At 32.1% G+C, this 14,072-nt stretch overlaps 2 protein-coding genes across 2 annotated transcripts; one reads left to right on the top strand and one right to left on the bottom strand.

Annotated features, from left to right (window-relative positions):
* Window positions 1–7,701, top strand: LOC132730629 (uncharacterized). The gene is made up of 3 exons (XM_060716602.1): window positions 1–232; window positions 4,245–4,361; window positions 5,018–7,701. The coding sequence occupies exons 1-3, from the start codon at window positions 7–9 to the stop codon at window positions 5,542–5,544; spliced, it is 870 nt and encodes a 289-aa protein (XP_060572585.1). The 5' UTR covers window positions 1–6; the 3' UTR covers window positions 5,545–7,701.
* Window positions 7,702–10,940: 3,239 nt separating this feature from the next.
* Window positions 10,941–13,132, bottom strand: LOC132730628 (uncharacterized). Its single transcript, XM_060716601.1, has 2 exons — window positions 11,658–13,132; window positions 10,941–11,404 (listed from the first exon to the last, which is right to left on the bottom strand). The coding sequence occupies exons 1-2, from the start codon at window positions 13,032–13,034 to the stop codon at window positions 11,336–11,338; spliced, it is 1,446 nt and encodes a 481-aa protein (XP_060572584.1). The 5' UTR covers window positions 13,035–13,132; the 3' UTR covers window positions 10,941–11,335.
* Window positions 13,133–14,072: the final 940 nt, after the last annotated feature.

Below are 14,072 nucleotides of genomic sequence, written 5' to 3'. Positions count from 1 at the left end.
TTGTATATGAATATCATGATTGTGGGCTTCATTATTAAATTGTGCAGGTATAAACTGTGGAATGGTGTAAGCAAGGATAGTGGTGTGATTGTGAGAAATGCAGATGATCTAGAAGGGGAGACAAAATGTATATACCCACATGAAGATCATAGTGATAAACAGATTTGTCGTTTTATAACAACACCAGTCAACATGGCAAACACACATACTGCTTGGACATATTACTACCCTGGTAAATAAACTTTTTTATCACATAACCATGCTGCTTTTGCAAAGCGGCTCATAAAATATAATTTTATTCAACTCGTTCAATAAATCCAGTATTGAACTTTCACTCATTCAATATCCTCTATATCTTGAATGGAACATGTATTTTTGTGTAACATAGACTATGCTGGTTATGAGACCAGTCAATGGGAGGCCGCTTTAAGGGTCTTCATAGGCTAGTCATTAAAACATCTAAAGTAGGTGGTCTTTGTTCTCAGATGGTCTTAACTTAAATCTGACTGTATTATTAAAAGTTGTAAAACAATCTGAAATATTTCTCATAAAAGTAAACTCACTTTTATATAGATAATTTACTCCAGAATATATGTGAATATATCTATAATTATGTACTCTAGAATATATTACCTCCCTTTTGTATTAGGTTTGCCATTTGCTTCAGAAAAAAATACAGTTAATTCGTAAATTTAATTAGATAGAAAGAGTAGGCATTTTAGTTGTTTTTATCATCAAACAATTTTAAGTCAAGAGAATTATCCAAAGTGTGTTTATATATCACTCACAATAGTTTGTAGGAGAAATAATTTTTAACAGACACTTAAAAATTTTAGTAAGAAATGTTTAAATACTATTAGCCAATGAAACTCATAATTTATATTCACTTCGGAGATAATGTATCAATAGTATATATAGACGTCAGACTGTAGATCGCTGTTTACTTGTAAATACATGTGAGTTGAATAAAAAAAATTTCTGAATAAAACACAATATTTCTATTGTTTTTAAGTTTTGAATGTCAAACCCTATTTTGAGGATCTAGGCATGCACACTAATTGAAAGTAAAAGTATCTGCAAATTTTATACGCCACAAAAATGTCTAAAATATCGTACATTTGGAGCAAATTTGCTCTTACAACCATACTCTGGCTAGAAATATCTTAGCTGGTTGAGGTTCAGGAAATATTTTGAGAGTTGAATATTTAAGTCTGCTTGTTGCCTTTGTAAGAGTTGGATAGAAGTGATATCGATTTACTAGTACCCAGACATCTTAGATATCTGGTGCTGATTGATTGATTGATTGATTTTCTTTAGACCGGGCGGTCAAGGATAACCTACAAAAGTGCAAGCACTTATTTCCAGTAGGGTCCTTACCTCAGCAGACTGTAGAGACAGCTATGAGATACAAGGGAATTAGGGAACCAGTCCCTAGCTCTTATTGAATAGATTCCTTGGGTTCTTTTACATGCCCAGTGTATAGCACTGATACATGTGAGGATTTCCTGGGTTTCATACCAGTAAACCTCTAGTTAGGTGGGAAACACTGAAAGTGTTTCTGAAAAATGCCAAGGGTGTTACCCAGGATCGAACCCGGAACCTCAGGAGTGACAGTCAGTGGTTTAACCAACTGAGCTATCGTGCCACCTATAAATGCTAAAAATACATTATTGTTTCAGTAAAACCTCTTGTGCAAATGTTTGATAGGGAATAGTTTATTTCAAAGATATTATTTGAAGGATTGATTTTTAAACGTTTATTTGCGTCAAGAGATTGTTGATTTGAAATATTTAAGTAAGGAATAAGAAATAGGTTAAAGAATATAAGTTTAACTTTGAAAGTAAGTGTGAATAGTGTTTGGGGGTTTTTTTTGAAAAATATATTTTGGATAATTGAAAAATTACTATGAGATTGTTATTTTTTATTTTGTTATTTCTGGAATTATTTTTTTAAGTTGATATCTAATCAAAGGGCTTAGAAACCCCCAAAGAAAAATTTATATTTGAATATTTCAAATCAGTACAGATAAATATCCCCAAAAAAATTGTATATTTGCATTTAAGAATATTAATAATTTATTTTGTAGCACTTGAATAATAATCATCCGCTCGGTACATGCTACAATATGTTAATATATCTATAATCATTTACACATGTACTCTACAATATATGTTCTCTGGCCAATAGTGGGCATGTTTTTCTGTTTTCAATAGATTTTGATAATAAATTACAATAAACATGATATACCGATTGGTGTCTTTGACCATTACTGTAGTGTTGGCTCTGTTATACACCAGGTCTGCATTGTAAAACAACTTGAGCTAAATGTTTTTACCCAGTGTTGGGTGAAATTTGTTGCTTTGTTTGCGTTATACCTTTGGCCTCTTTCAGTGGCTGGTTTTTTAAAACTGACATTCTTTGTGGGAGACCCATTGCATTTCTTGACTGATAGACAACCATTGGCACTGTTTATTTTTGTAGTAAATGTTAAGCAGAAGCTGGTTGGTATTGCTTTTTGACCTGGTGTCAAACAATGAATTGCTTCTCCCTCACAGTGAAGTGGCTAATTTGATGGATGGGAGTTCTGGTTACCCAGCAATAGCTTTTTCATGTGTTATCTTGGTTACTGTGTCTTTTGTGACACAGAAATGCTCATTGTGATGTCTATTCCTGTAATTTGCCTGTATTTTAAATTAGCAAGTTTTCATTTATTGCATTAGGCGGTGAACTATTTTTCATTTGGTTCTGGTTATCTGGTAGCGAGTTTTAAATGGTTTTGGTATACAGTTTATCGTGCATATGTGTTTATATTAGTCCCCTACCGGTTTAACCGGAGGGGACTTTAGGTTTACCCTCCGTCCGTCTGTCTGTCTGTCCGTCTGTCAGTCCGTCAGTCCGTCCGTCCACAAAACTGGATCCCGCGATAACGCAAAAAGTACTGAAAATATTTTTATGAAACTTGATATATGGATAGATGGCAGTATGGAGATTATGCACGTCTTTTTCTTTTCTTCCTATGTTGAAAATTCTGGTTGCTATGTAACAAATAGTCTGAAAATATGGCAAATTTAACACATAAACTGGATCCAGTGATAACTCAAAAAGTACTGAAAATATTTTTATGAAACATAAAATATGGGTAGATGGCAGTCTGCAGATTATGCACATCTTTTTCTTTTCTTCCTATGTTGAAAATTCTGGTTGCCATGGCAACAAATAGCCTGGATTTCAAGATTTCTGATTTAATTTTTTCAGCTTTTTCACTATAAGTTCTTTATTTCTTAAGGTGTTTACTTCAAGCTTTAAATATAAGTTTCTGGTCATCAACCACATCATATGTGACAAGGTTTACAACTCTAGCACAAAAATTATCAGTATTACCTCCCTTGAACTTAGAATTTTTATGAAAAAAAAATGTTGTCTTTTTTAAATAACTTCTTTATTTCCTACTGTATCTACTTCAAACTTCATATATACGTTTCTTATTATCACTCAACATTTTCGAGAAGGTTAAATACTCTAGCAAGACTATTTCCAGAATTATGTCCCCCTTGAACTTTTTTTTCGAGAAATTGGTATTTTTTACTCCAACTTCTTCATTCCTTATAGGATTTACATTAAAATCCCACATCGTAATAATATTACAAGGTTGTATAAACATAATTGCCTTACTAGGCAGGGAAACTTAACACATTACTGTGAAATAGACAAACTTAGAACTCAAAAGATTTAAGTTCATTCATGTCATTCATTCACTGGTAAAATTGAAATCAGAATGTTGCTGGGGTTCTAACCGGTAGGGGACTTATGGATTGCGTGCAATACTATGATAATTGCTTGTTTAATTAAAGCTTGAAATTAAATATTAGCGCGACATGTCTGGCTTCCTTGTTGTTTCACCTTAATAGGTACATGTATATAGGAATCAGGTGGGATATCTCATAATTTTTTAGATTTGTATAAATGATTTAATGTTTTGCTATTCTGGTACAGAATAAATTTAACATTTAAATTTACGTGGTATTTATTTTTCTTTGGATATGTAAATTGATATAAATTTATCTATAATTCATCAATGATAGAAATATGTGCTAGTTGTTTGATTGGGTTGAATGAAAAATCATCGGCTACACACTTAACACACACTCTCAGCATTCAAAAATTTAAATGTTACTTTAGCATGATTGTTGGTAATTTTCTTTCTATGATGTTGAAATGTTGCAACTTTTTTCTTTTTTTTTCAGGAAGTAAAGTATATCTGTGGGATACTGATAAAGAAAGTGTTGTAGCTGTGTTAGATTGCTCTAATAAGATACCTGCTGCTGATAGTTACCATGTTCAAAAAGTGAAAAAGTTTGAAGGTAAAAGACAGATGATATGTGAATATACATTCTGTTAAGTTTTTAGTTACGGTATCATTCCTCAAAATTAGCTCATTAAGACATCACATGATTATAATGCTGAGTATTGAATCCCTGTCTATAATATTATACATTAAAACTACTTTGTACTTCTCTTTTCTTTGAAAGAAAGTGGCAAGATCCAAGCTAGATGTGTTGAATGAGTCAACAAGTTGTCTTTAGTGTCATTAATAAATTTCTAGATATTTTGAAAGGAAACCAACTTGTAGTATACAAGGCTCACTACCATGTAACAAAATAAATGCAGATTATTGGATAGAAGTTTTATCATTGTGTACCTCTATTATAACAAAAATTAATCTGTGGATTTTGTAATATTCAACAAATTCTCTACCCATTTTATTACTAAGTTTTATATTATTTTTGGCTTTGAAATTATTTAATTTTTTTCTCAACTTTTTGAGAATTAACTGTATGCATATACACATTCAACATATAAGCAGATGTTCTCACTGTATATGACATCATTCTAACATTTACCATTCATCATCTGATTTTATATTGTCACATTTGTTGTATGCAAAAACAAGCAAGTGAACTTTTGAAATTTTACTTTATATATACTGTTGAAACTTCCTTTATCTAACATTTTTCAGCAAATCACTACCAAGTTACAGCAGTGAATGCAGTTGGTCAGTATTTATATGTTAGTACGACCTGGGGTTGTGTTATTGTAGCAGATGCCATCTCCATGGAGCCATACAGTGTCTTTCGTTGTCATAGTGATGAGGAATTCTACTGTAAAGCTATTTTACAGCTAGGCCCTCTTCTTACGCCTGACCAGCTAAACTTGCATACTGCAGCCGCAGAAACAAATCTGACTGAAACTTTATACAGGAGAATCCCTGGACCAAACTCTAACTACACAGATGGTAGGGATGGTCAGCGTGCAAATATTGCAGAGAAATATCAGGGTGTGGTTACTATAGGACGTGGGTATAGGGATATAATAAAGTGTGTATCAAAACTGGAGAAACAAGCGTTGGTACGAAGTGATAAAGAGGATTGTTGGTCAGTTGTTAACACAGGGTTAGATCCTGATCAAGGCACAGAATCAACAAAACAAACAAACCTACACACTTTTTTGTTGTCATGGGAACCAAAACATTGGGAGTTTTATTAGCTTATTTTGATAAGCTTAGTCAATATTTGACCCTGAAGTGTCACATATGACAATATAGGTGGTCTGGTGCTTTTCATTTGTCCTATCCTATGTTCATAGGAATAGAGTACTTGCATTCATGATTTTCTAGAATCACAAGAAAAATAGTAAAACATGTTAGTGTTAGACATATATGAGTGTTGTTAAAAAAGTAAGGACTAAGAGTCTTGCATATTCGTATTTCATTCAGTTTAGAATATTTTCATATGTACAGTGATTGTAAAATGTTTTCCACAATTTAGCATAATTTATTGATTTATTGTGATGAACGTGTGTTTCCTGTGATATTTAATAACCATGGTAACATGCACCCGGCACAACACATCAAAATAGTTAGTGAAGCTAAGTTGTATTTCTAATTTATTCACAATTTATTATCTGTTTGTCCATATATTCTATCAACACATATAATTATATTTAAGTGACATTATATCCCAATAAGACGTCATTCAGACATGAAAAGGCTTAAATATTAAGTTTTGAACAGCAGTGGTCATAGTGTAAAATGTAGAAACATGACATTTGTTAACTATTTGAAAATGAGTGTGATCATTAAATTTTGCCAACAATGGCTATAGTCCTTCAGATACATACAAAATGATTAAATCAACAAAGGAGGACAATTATCCTGATATAAGATAATCTACTGGAAAAGGCGAGGATGAAAAATACGGGATGTTAGTGATGCCAATTGCAAAAAAGCTACAACAGGATCAATGGTAAACAGTTTGCAAACGGTTCGCAAACTGGCATTTTAATAAATGTTAGACTGTGCTAAGTAGAAAAGGATACTTTTCAATTGAAAAATGTTGTTATTTTACCATTTATAATTATATAGTTTTAAAACATATAATGACATGTGTTAATTGATAATTTAAATTGCTTTTGCATTAACATTTTAAGTCTGCCAATGCCTGTTGAGTTCTCAGATTACTCACAATATACAAGAAAAAGCGGAGAATGGCTGGCTATCAGGTTTTGTTTTTTTTGAGAGTGGAAAGAGATGGTGATCGCTTTGCTTCTTGCTTCATCTCTACATATGAAGCGTGAATAGTTAACATCATTCAGACTGCTACAGCACTAGGAAGAATACTTTCAAAAGAATGACACTTTTTACATTTTGTATTTATTTTATGACGTCATGAAGATCATTTAATATATTGTTAGCATGCACCAGATTTTTTACCCCTTGTCATTTTAAAATTGCACAGAATTGTTATTTGTAAATACTTTGTATTGCTTTTTTCACTGTATATAGTGAACATGTTCCCATATTTGTCTTTTGTATAATTCTTTATGTATATTAAAAAATGTAGAGCTGCAGTCCCATTACTTCTTGAACAATCCTCGTACATGTATATATTTTTTATTGTGCCAATGGAATTCTTTAGTACTTTTTCAGGTTTTTAAAAAAAACATATATTGACACTCTGATTTAAACCTTTGATACAGAAATTATAGATAGGTAAATAGATATAAATTCATTTATTATATATTGCCATACAGATTTTATGATATAAAAGATTTTTTGCTCATTTGCTACATTGACGGAGTCAATATTTCTCTATTTTCATCAAAACTGAGCTTATACATGTATATGTATAAACTAGTTTCAAGTTGTGTTCACACTACACTGGTATTATATTATACAGTCTGCTACACTTATAACAAGATTGGTTTTAAAAAAAAACAGGCATCAAGTTTTTCCACCTCAAACGGTAAAATAGTGATAGAAAAAATAGAAATATCATGTATAGTAGTAATATGTTCTTTTATTACATGTTTTGCAGTAGATTACTGAATTATAACGGTTAATTATATTCTGATAATTTCACAGTAATGATTACCAAATATAATTTCACTGTAGCCGAACTATATTTGGCGTAAAAATAAAATATTTATCATTAATGAATGTTTTTTTTCAGCGGAAATGTAGTCAATCATAATAAAAAATGTACGTGATAACTGTAGTTCGTAAATATTTACGAACGTTGTGCTGAAAAACATCTAAAATCTAAAAATAATCATGGAATTATATTTTGCTTCAACATTGTGACGTCATTATTTGATGACGTCATGAAGATAAGAGCATGACGTTACGCGGCAAAAATCAGTAAAATGGTGTAAAAATCGTTAAAAAATCATGAAATAAACAGAAAATTTGTTTGTTTTATATGTAAGATCAAATAATATTTCACTCGTGAACCCCAGCTATTATATTTTCACTCGTGGCTACGCCACTCGTGGAAAATATTGCATCTGGTGTTAACTCGGTGAATATTTTTCGATCTTACACTGAAACAAACAAATATCCTCTATATAAAAAGGTGTAATTTCCCAGAGCTTAATACGTAATGTACCTGAAAATGGAGTTTAGCTAGGATTTTGAAAAGGCCAATAAACCAATCCTGTAAGGTTTACAGATCACGTGCTCCTCCATGTACCGAAAACAGGTCATGCGCTCCTCCATGCCTCAAAAATTAATCGCGTACCATTACGCTCCAGGCTCCAGCCCGCAGGGAATAAATAATTTCTAGAAATTATTTAGACATTACAATGAACAATGTCTTATATGCTTTTGAATATTAAATACCTTATTTGTGAATTATTTTAGAATAAGACAATAAGGAGCTAGGCATTTTTTTCACAACTACTATATTCAGTCATAAAAAAAGATGTAAACAAATCATTTAACAGGTTATAATTTGTGATTGATTTAGAACTGTGCAGAAATAATTAACACCACAGTTTGTTACCCTAGTGCAGTTACGGGTTTACCCCTTATTTAATTTAATAAGAATTACTGTTAAAGAACTTAGGTTACAAGTTGCTTGTTTTCTTTAAAAAATATAGTATTTATCTTCCAGAATCACATTCTATGTATTAATTACACATAATTTCACAAAATTTTGTGAATTTTATGGATTTTATAGACTTATAACATGTCTTGTATTCATGAATCCTTGGAATGACGTCATGTTTTAAAATATTTTTTCAATCATAATATTAAAATGTGTCTTTATTGTTACCAATGTTTATTTTACATGTAATTATGATGTGTGTGTGTGATATGTAAAAGTTATGGAACTGTTAAAATGATTAAAGATATTAAAAAAAGGATTATACCAGCATAAGTTTGTTAACTTCCAGGTAATTGATAGGATGTCAAAGAAAAGTATGGGCAATATTTAAGAGTGGTTTAGCTGTTAAGACATCAATTTAAGCTCCACCTATTTTTTTATTTATTTTTTTTAATAAAAAAAAAATGAGGTATTGTTACTGTCACTTCAGCGTTGCTGTTGCCTTCCACAAACTTTAACCATGATCATTACTTGTAAGTTTTTGGTGTATTGTCTAAATACTTGGCCACAACAACCCTTGGAACAAGACCTTCAAGTAGACCAGACTAACCTTGACCTTCAGTCATAAATGACCTTGATCTTCAAATGTCTAAATTTAATTTGTTTTTTGCCGATTTTTGCTATTAGTGGCTATAATGATTGAATGGATTATCTTCAAACTTATCTTTTAGGACAGACCTTCAAGTTAATAAGACAAACCTTGACCTTGACTTATAAATGACTTTGACCTTGAAGGTCAATTTTTTTTAATTTTCATTTTTTTGCTGTAACTGGATATAACTGTTTTAATGAATGGATTGACTTCAAAATAAAACACAATATTCTTTAGGATAAGACCTCCTATATCAAACTCAAATTGACCTTGGCTTTTTAATGACCTTGACCTTGAAGGTTAAATAATTGAATTTTCACTGATTTTTGCTATAATTGACTGTAACTTAGTAATGAACAAATTGATTATCTTCATACTTTGATAAAACAACATTTTAGACAAGATCTTCAAAAAGATTGAGCTTGAGCATTAAATGACCTTGACCATCAAGGTCAAATAATTAAATTTTGGTTAAGTTGTCATAATTTAGTTATTTATGTACGGATTCGATTCACAGTAGACAAAATAACATTTATGACCCAAGTATACATGTTGAATAATTTACATATGACCTTGACCTTTAAATGAACTTGACTGCCAAGGTCAGATGAATTCTGCTTTTATTTTCTTAACTTTGTCATTTATTCATGGAAATGCTTCATTCTTGGACAAGTGTGACTAGACAGACTTACAATAAAAAAAGAAAAAAAAAAAATTTTTATTTAATTATTTTTTAAAAGATTTGTTCAAACCGTTAATTTGTTTATTGTTAGAAAAAGTAAAAAAAAAGGCCGAGCATTTCCCTTGCCCCCGCCCGGAGGTTGGTCTTGTTACTGATATTCAAAGGTATATGAAAATATACATTAGAGCGAGGCAACATCGTCTGTTTGCTTTTCTGTGAAAACAAACATAATAAAAAATAAACTCATTCAATCAAAGCATGTTTTCAAGAGAAGTTAAATCGCTTGGCTGTGCTGAGCAAGAAGGCATTAAAAGCTAAAATAGAAATAAGCTTTCTTTTTATTAAGAGCATATAATATATTGAGTCTTGGATAGCGCTTATCTAAAATTTTCCATTTCTTGTAAAAAATGGCTAATTAAATGATAGTGGTTGCCTCGCCATTTTATAGTCTGAAGAAAAACAGTAAGAGTCTAAATTTAACCTGGGTGTACCGTATAAAAATTAAATTGTTTTCGTTCACTGAACTAGCGCATCTTTACTAATGTGTGAACAATTTCTGACCATCGTGCCCCTCAATAAGCTTAACATAACATCAATTTCTTTCTGATCATTTTATTTCTCAACATTGTCACAGAAAGAAATTAGACTTTGACATATAATGGTGATATATTATAGCCCGATAATATGAAATATACTATATTCATAATTGCAGGGGCTACCGTAAGAAATTGACTTTGTTATTTTTAGAATATATAGAGGATAATGAATGACTGTAAGTTCAATACTGAATTTATTGAACGAGTTGTATAAAATTTTATAACGAGCCTCTGGCGAGTATAATATTATGTTATTAAACGAGTTTAATAAATTAAGTAATGAACCTACACGAATTATCACAAATCCAAATACAGTGAAAAAGGATCATTAAGCGCGTCATTACACTGTGTTTGTATAACGCAAATGACGTCACTTCAACTATATATGATTGTGATAAAATCTTTTTTCTTTCTTGATATATTCGTGTGTGTGTGTGTGTGCGTGCGTGCGTGCGTGTGTGTGTGTGTGTGTGTTGTTCAAATAGAAAATCAATGTACTTGCTGGTACTCATCCAATATACAGACAATGACAGAAGGTAGCGTTCACACTGTTTATCTGGTTAATAACTTAGTAGAAAATGTCCTGTTACATAACTTGAACACGGGATGTGCTATTCAAGGAAATAATTTAGATTTACATGTATGCATGCTGAACTTATATATAACCTTAGCTTGTTCCTCCAGATCTCTACCGACGTCATTTACATTTTTCATAAATATTATGCAATGAAATATGCAATGAAATATGCTATGAAATAGGACGTTGTTCTGTATGAAAGAAAATTCCCGAACTTTCGACATTTACAAAATCCAAATTACAGTTTAAACCTGTAATTTAGGACAGTCTATGGCCAGTGATTACCTGCTAGCCACCACTTTATTGATCTATAATGATAAAGCTTTCATTGTAATCTAACATGGCATGTATCAATCAGTTTAGTAACATTCACTATAGTTGGGAGTTTGATAAGTCAAAACTCTAGTTCTGTAGACTTATGCCAGTTACGGAGGCGGTTCCTGTTTACTTGGATGATTTAATGTCGTTGAGAAATTTCTTTACTTTCGACTCGCATTCTTTCTCCTGCTCTGCCTGAAAGAGTGAATAATTTGTGACAAATAGACAGACAGACAGACAGACAGACAGAGTCATATATATATGTGTGAAAGGGAGACATACATGTACATTACCAAATGACAACAAACTCCATATTTTTTCAATAATTGCGGAGTTTGTTATTTATTTTTATTTTTTTTATTTTAACACTGCACCAGACACAATTATCACTTTCCAATATTATATATGCACGTAAGTAGAAAAATTCAAGATATGAAAAGAAAATTACCTGATACTGTTTTAGTAAATTAAGTCTGGAATCATAGTCTGCCAATAATCTGGAACTTTGACGCGACTCTAGTCCAGCAGATCTAGTGGAAAGCGAAGAATTTAAACCCAACCGCCTTGTTTCAGAATAAGCAGACAAGCCACTCTTTGACGCTGATCTGTTTGACCAAGAAGCAGGCGGACTTCTTGCTTGGCACGATTCTGTTGGTTTTGAATTAATATGCTTAGGTCTTAACAGTGGAGCACTTCTGTAGTATTTTCCTGATTCCGAATTCGTAGTCTGCCTGATGCACGGGGAACTTTTGGTACGGCCATCGGTACGTGTGTCTTCTTTAGATTTATGTTGAAATGAAACTGCTTTCCTAGGATTGATTTCAGAGTCAACTTTAAATTGAACCATTGAAGGTTTTGATTCGGCCATAGATTTCATGTCATTTGTCAATGAACATGAATTCATTAAATGTGTACTCATATTTAGATTCGCGGATGATGATATGTATTTGCCTGTTGGTACGTAACTCCAGCGTCGCTTTAATATGCTTTTATCTGAAGAGTTTTTCAATTTTTGAAGTTCGTCGTTTTCCTGTTTTAGTCTAAACTGGCAGCCGGTACAAGCCCTTGACGATGGTGTATATATTCGTTGCTTGTAAAGATTTCGCCTTTCTGACGACCCGGGCTGGAACGCAAATCTGTCATTTGGCTTTTCGTATGTCTCTCCGGTAAAGTCGCTTACACTTATATATTCATTGGAATGAGCCCTTAGAAAACTCTTCAAATGTCCGGAATTTGACTTTGACAAGCTTATTTTACTTTTTGATAATTCCTCACATATATCAACAATAACGCCTCTCAACATTGCGATTTCTCTATTGCAGTCTATAAAACTTTGATTTGATTTCTCTTCATTCGGTATCCTCTTGGAATATGGTGCTGAAATTGTATGTGTCAGTTTGATTTCACTTCCATTTGATTTTGTTTCTTCATCATTTGGAATCACTGACAAAGATGTTGTAGAGACTTTAAACTCACCGTTAGATTTAAATCGAAAACCAGGAGGAATCGGTCTTCCGTCGAGGGTTACTATGCAATCTTCAGACGTTAAATCCTTCGTTGAAAATGCAGTAAAAGAATGATTCCGTTTGAATGATTTTGCTAATGCGTTTTGCTCACGGCTTAGGTCTCGTATAACTTTTATCTTTTGCTTATCGATGTCATCCCATTTATTTACCAACTTATTCAGCTCAACCGCATTTCTTGAACATTCAAGTAACGACGGATCAAAAAATGCCGGACCAAGTTTTTCTTTTGCATCTTGTACAGATTTCCTCGGGGCAAAAATATCTGTTTTTCTTTTTCTCCTAGGTAAAACTATCGACATCCTTAAAAAGACTTAAACGCATTATTGTGGTTAGAAATCGTTAAACCAATTAAGTCTATGGACGCCGCCATTTTGTTTATTTGAAATAACGCGACGTCATCATAATGACTTGTGAAAGTTTTTCCCGCTATACACGAAAGACGTCATGAAAATGATAATAAACTCGGTGGCATGGCATTCTTGAATTTGACCCTATAGTTGGTAAATTCCGTAAACGCTACGATTTACTTGTAAATCGATATGAAATGTATATAACTAGTTGTTAAATTGTTTCAATAAAGTATTCCTCTTAGCGCAGTTTTACTTCAAGAATATACAAAATAGAGCTCTGTGTAAGGAGATATGCAAGTATGGAATGATAAACATTACTTATTATATACATTGTACTTATAAATGAAATACTGAAAAATATTGATGAAATAAAATGCGTATGTGTATTTTCCGTATTTCACTGTAAAAAAATATTTTTTACTGCAGTGAAACATATTTTTCGTATTTTCAATGGTCTCTTGCCTGACTACTTTCTTCTAAATTCAGCCAATACACAAAATATAAGGGGAAGCCTTTCTAATTGTAATGTCAAAAAAAATATAGAAAAATGTATATACATTTGTAATAAAAAGAAAATTAAAGCTTTTCCTGTAATGACAGGATTTATTTTCATCCTACAGTATAAAAATTATTATATTTCACTCGTGGCTACTGCCACTCATTCTTCCTTCTCATGAGAAGTTTGATGAAACTCACGATATTAAACTTCACCAAGAAATCCAACGCATTTAGAATGTATATGGATCAGAAAGTCTTACTTTTAGTTTAGAGGTAACACAGTTACTAGCAGCAGAGGACAAACAAGGTATAATTGTGATCATTGAACAAAAGAAGCAACGTTTAGAAAAATGGCAAATGTGTTATTAGTATCTGAACTATTGTATGCTCTTCGTTTTCTGTAAATACATAGTGCTCTCCGCTTCAAATCGGACGAGGTTGTTATATAAAAAAAACGTCGTAGGCCCCCTATGGTCTATTTCAAGTTTG

The sequence above is a fragment of the Ruditapes philippinarum genome, unplaced genomic scaffold (assembly GCF_026571515.1).
Source record: "Ruditapes philippinarum isolate M1 unplaced genomic scaffold, ASM2657151v2 ctg668_1_1_1_1, whole genome shotgun sequence".
Classification (NCBI taxonomy): Eukaryota; Metazoa; Mollusca; class Bivalvia; order Venerida; family Veneridae; genus Ruditapes; species Ruditapes philippinarum.
The sequence above is the reverse complement of the archived record's forward strand: the minus strand, read 5'-3'. Positions and strand labels throughout refer to the sequence as shown.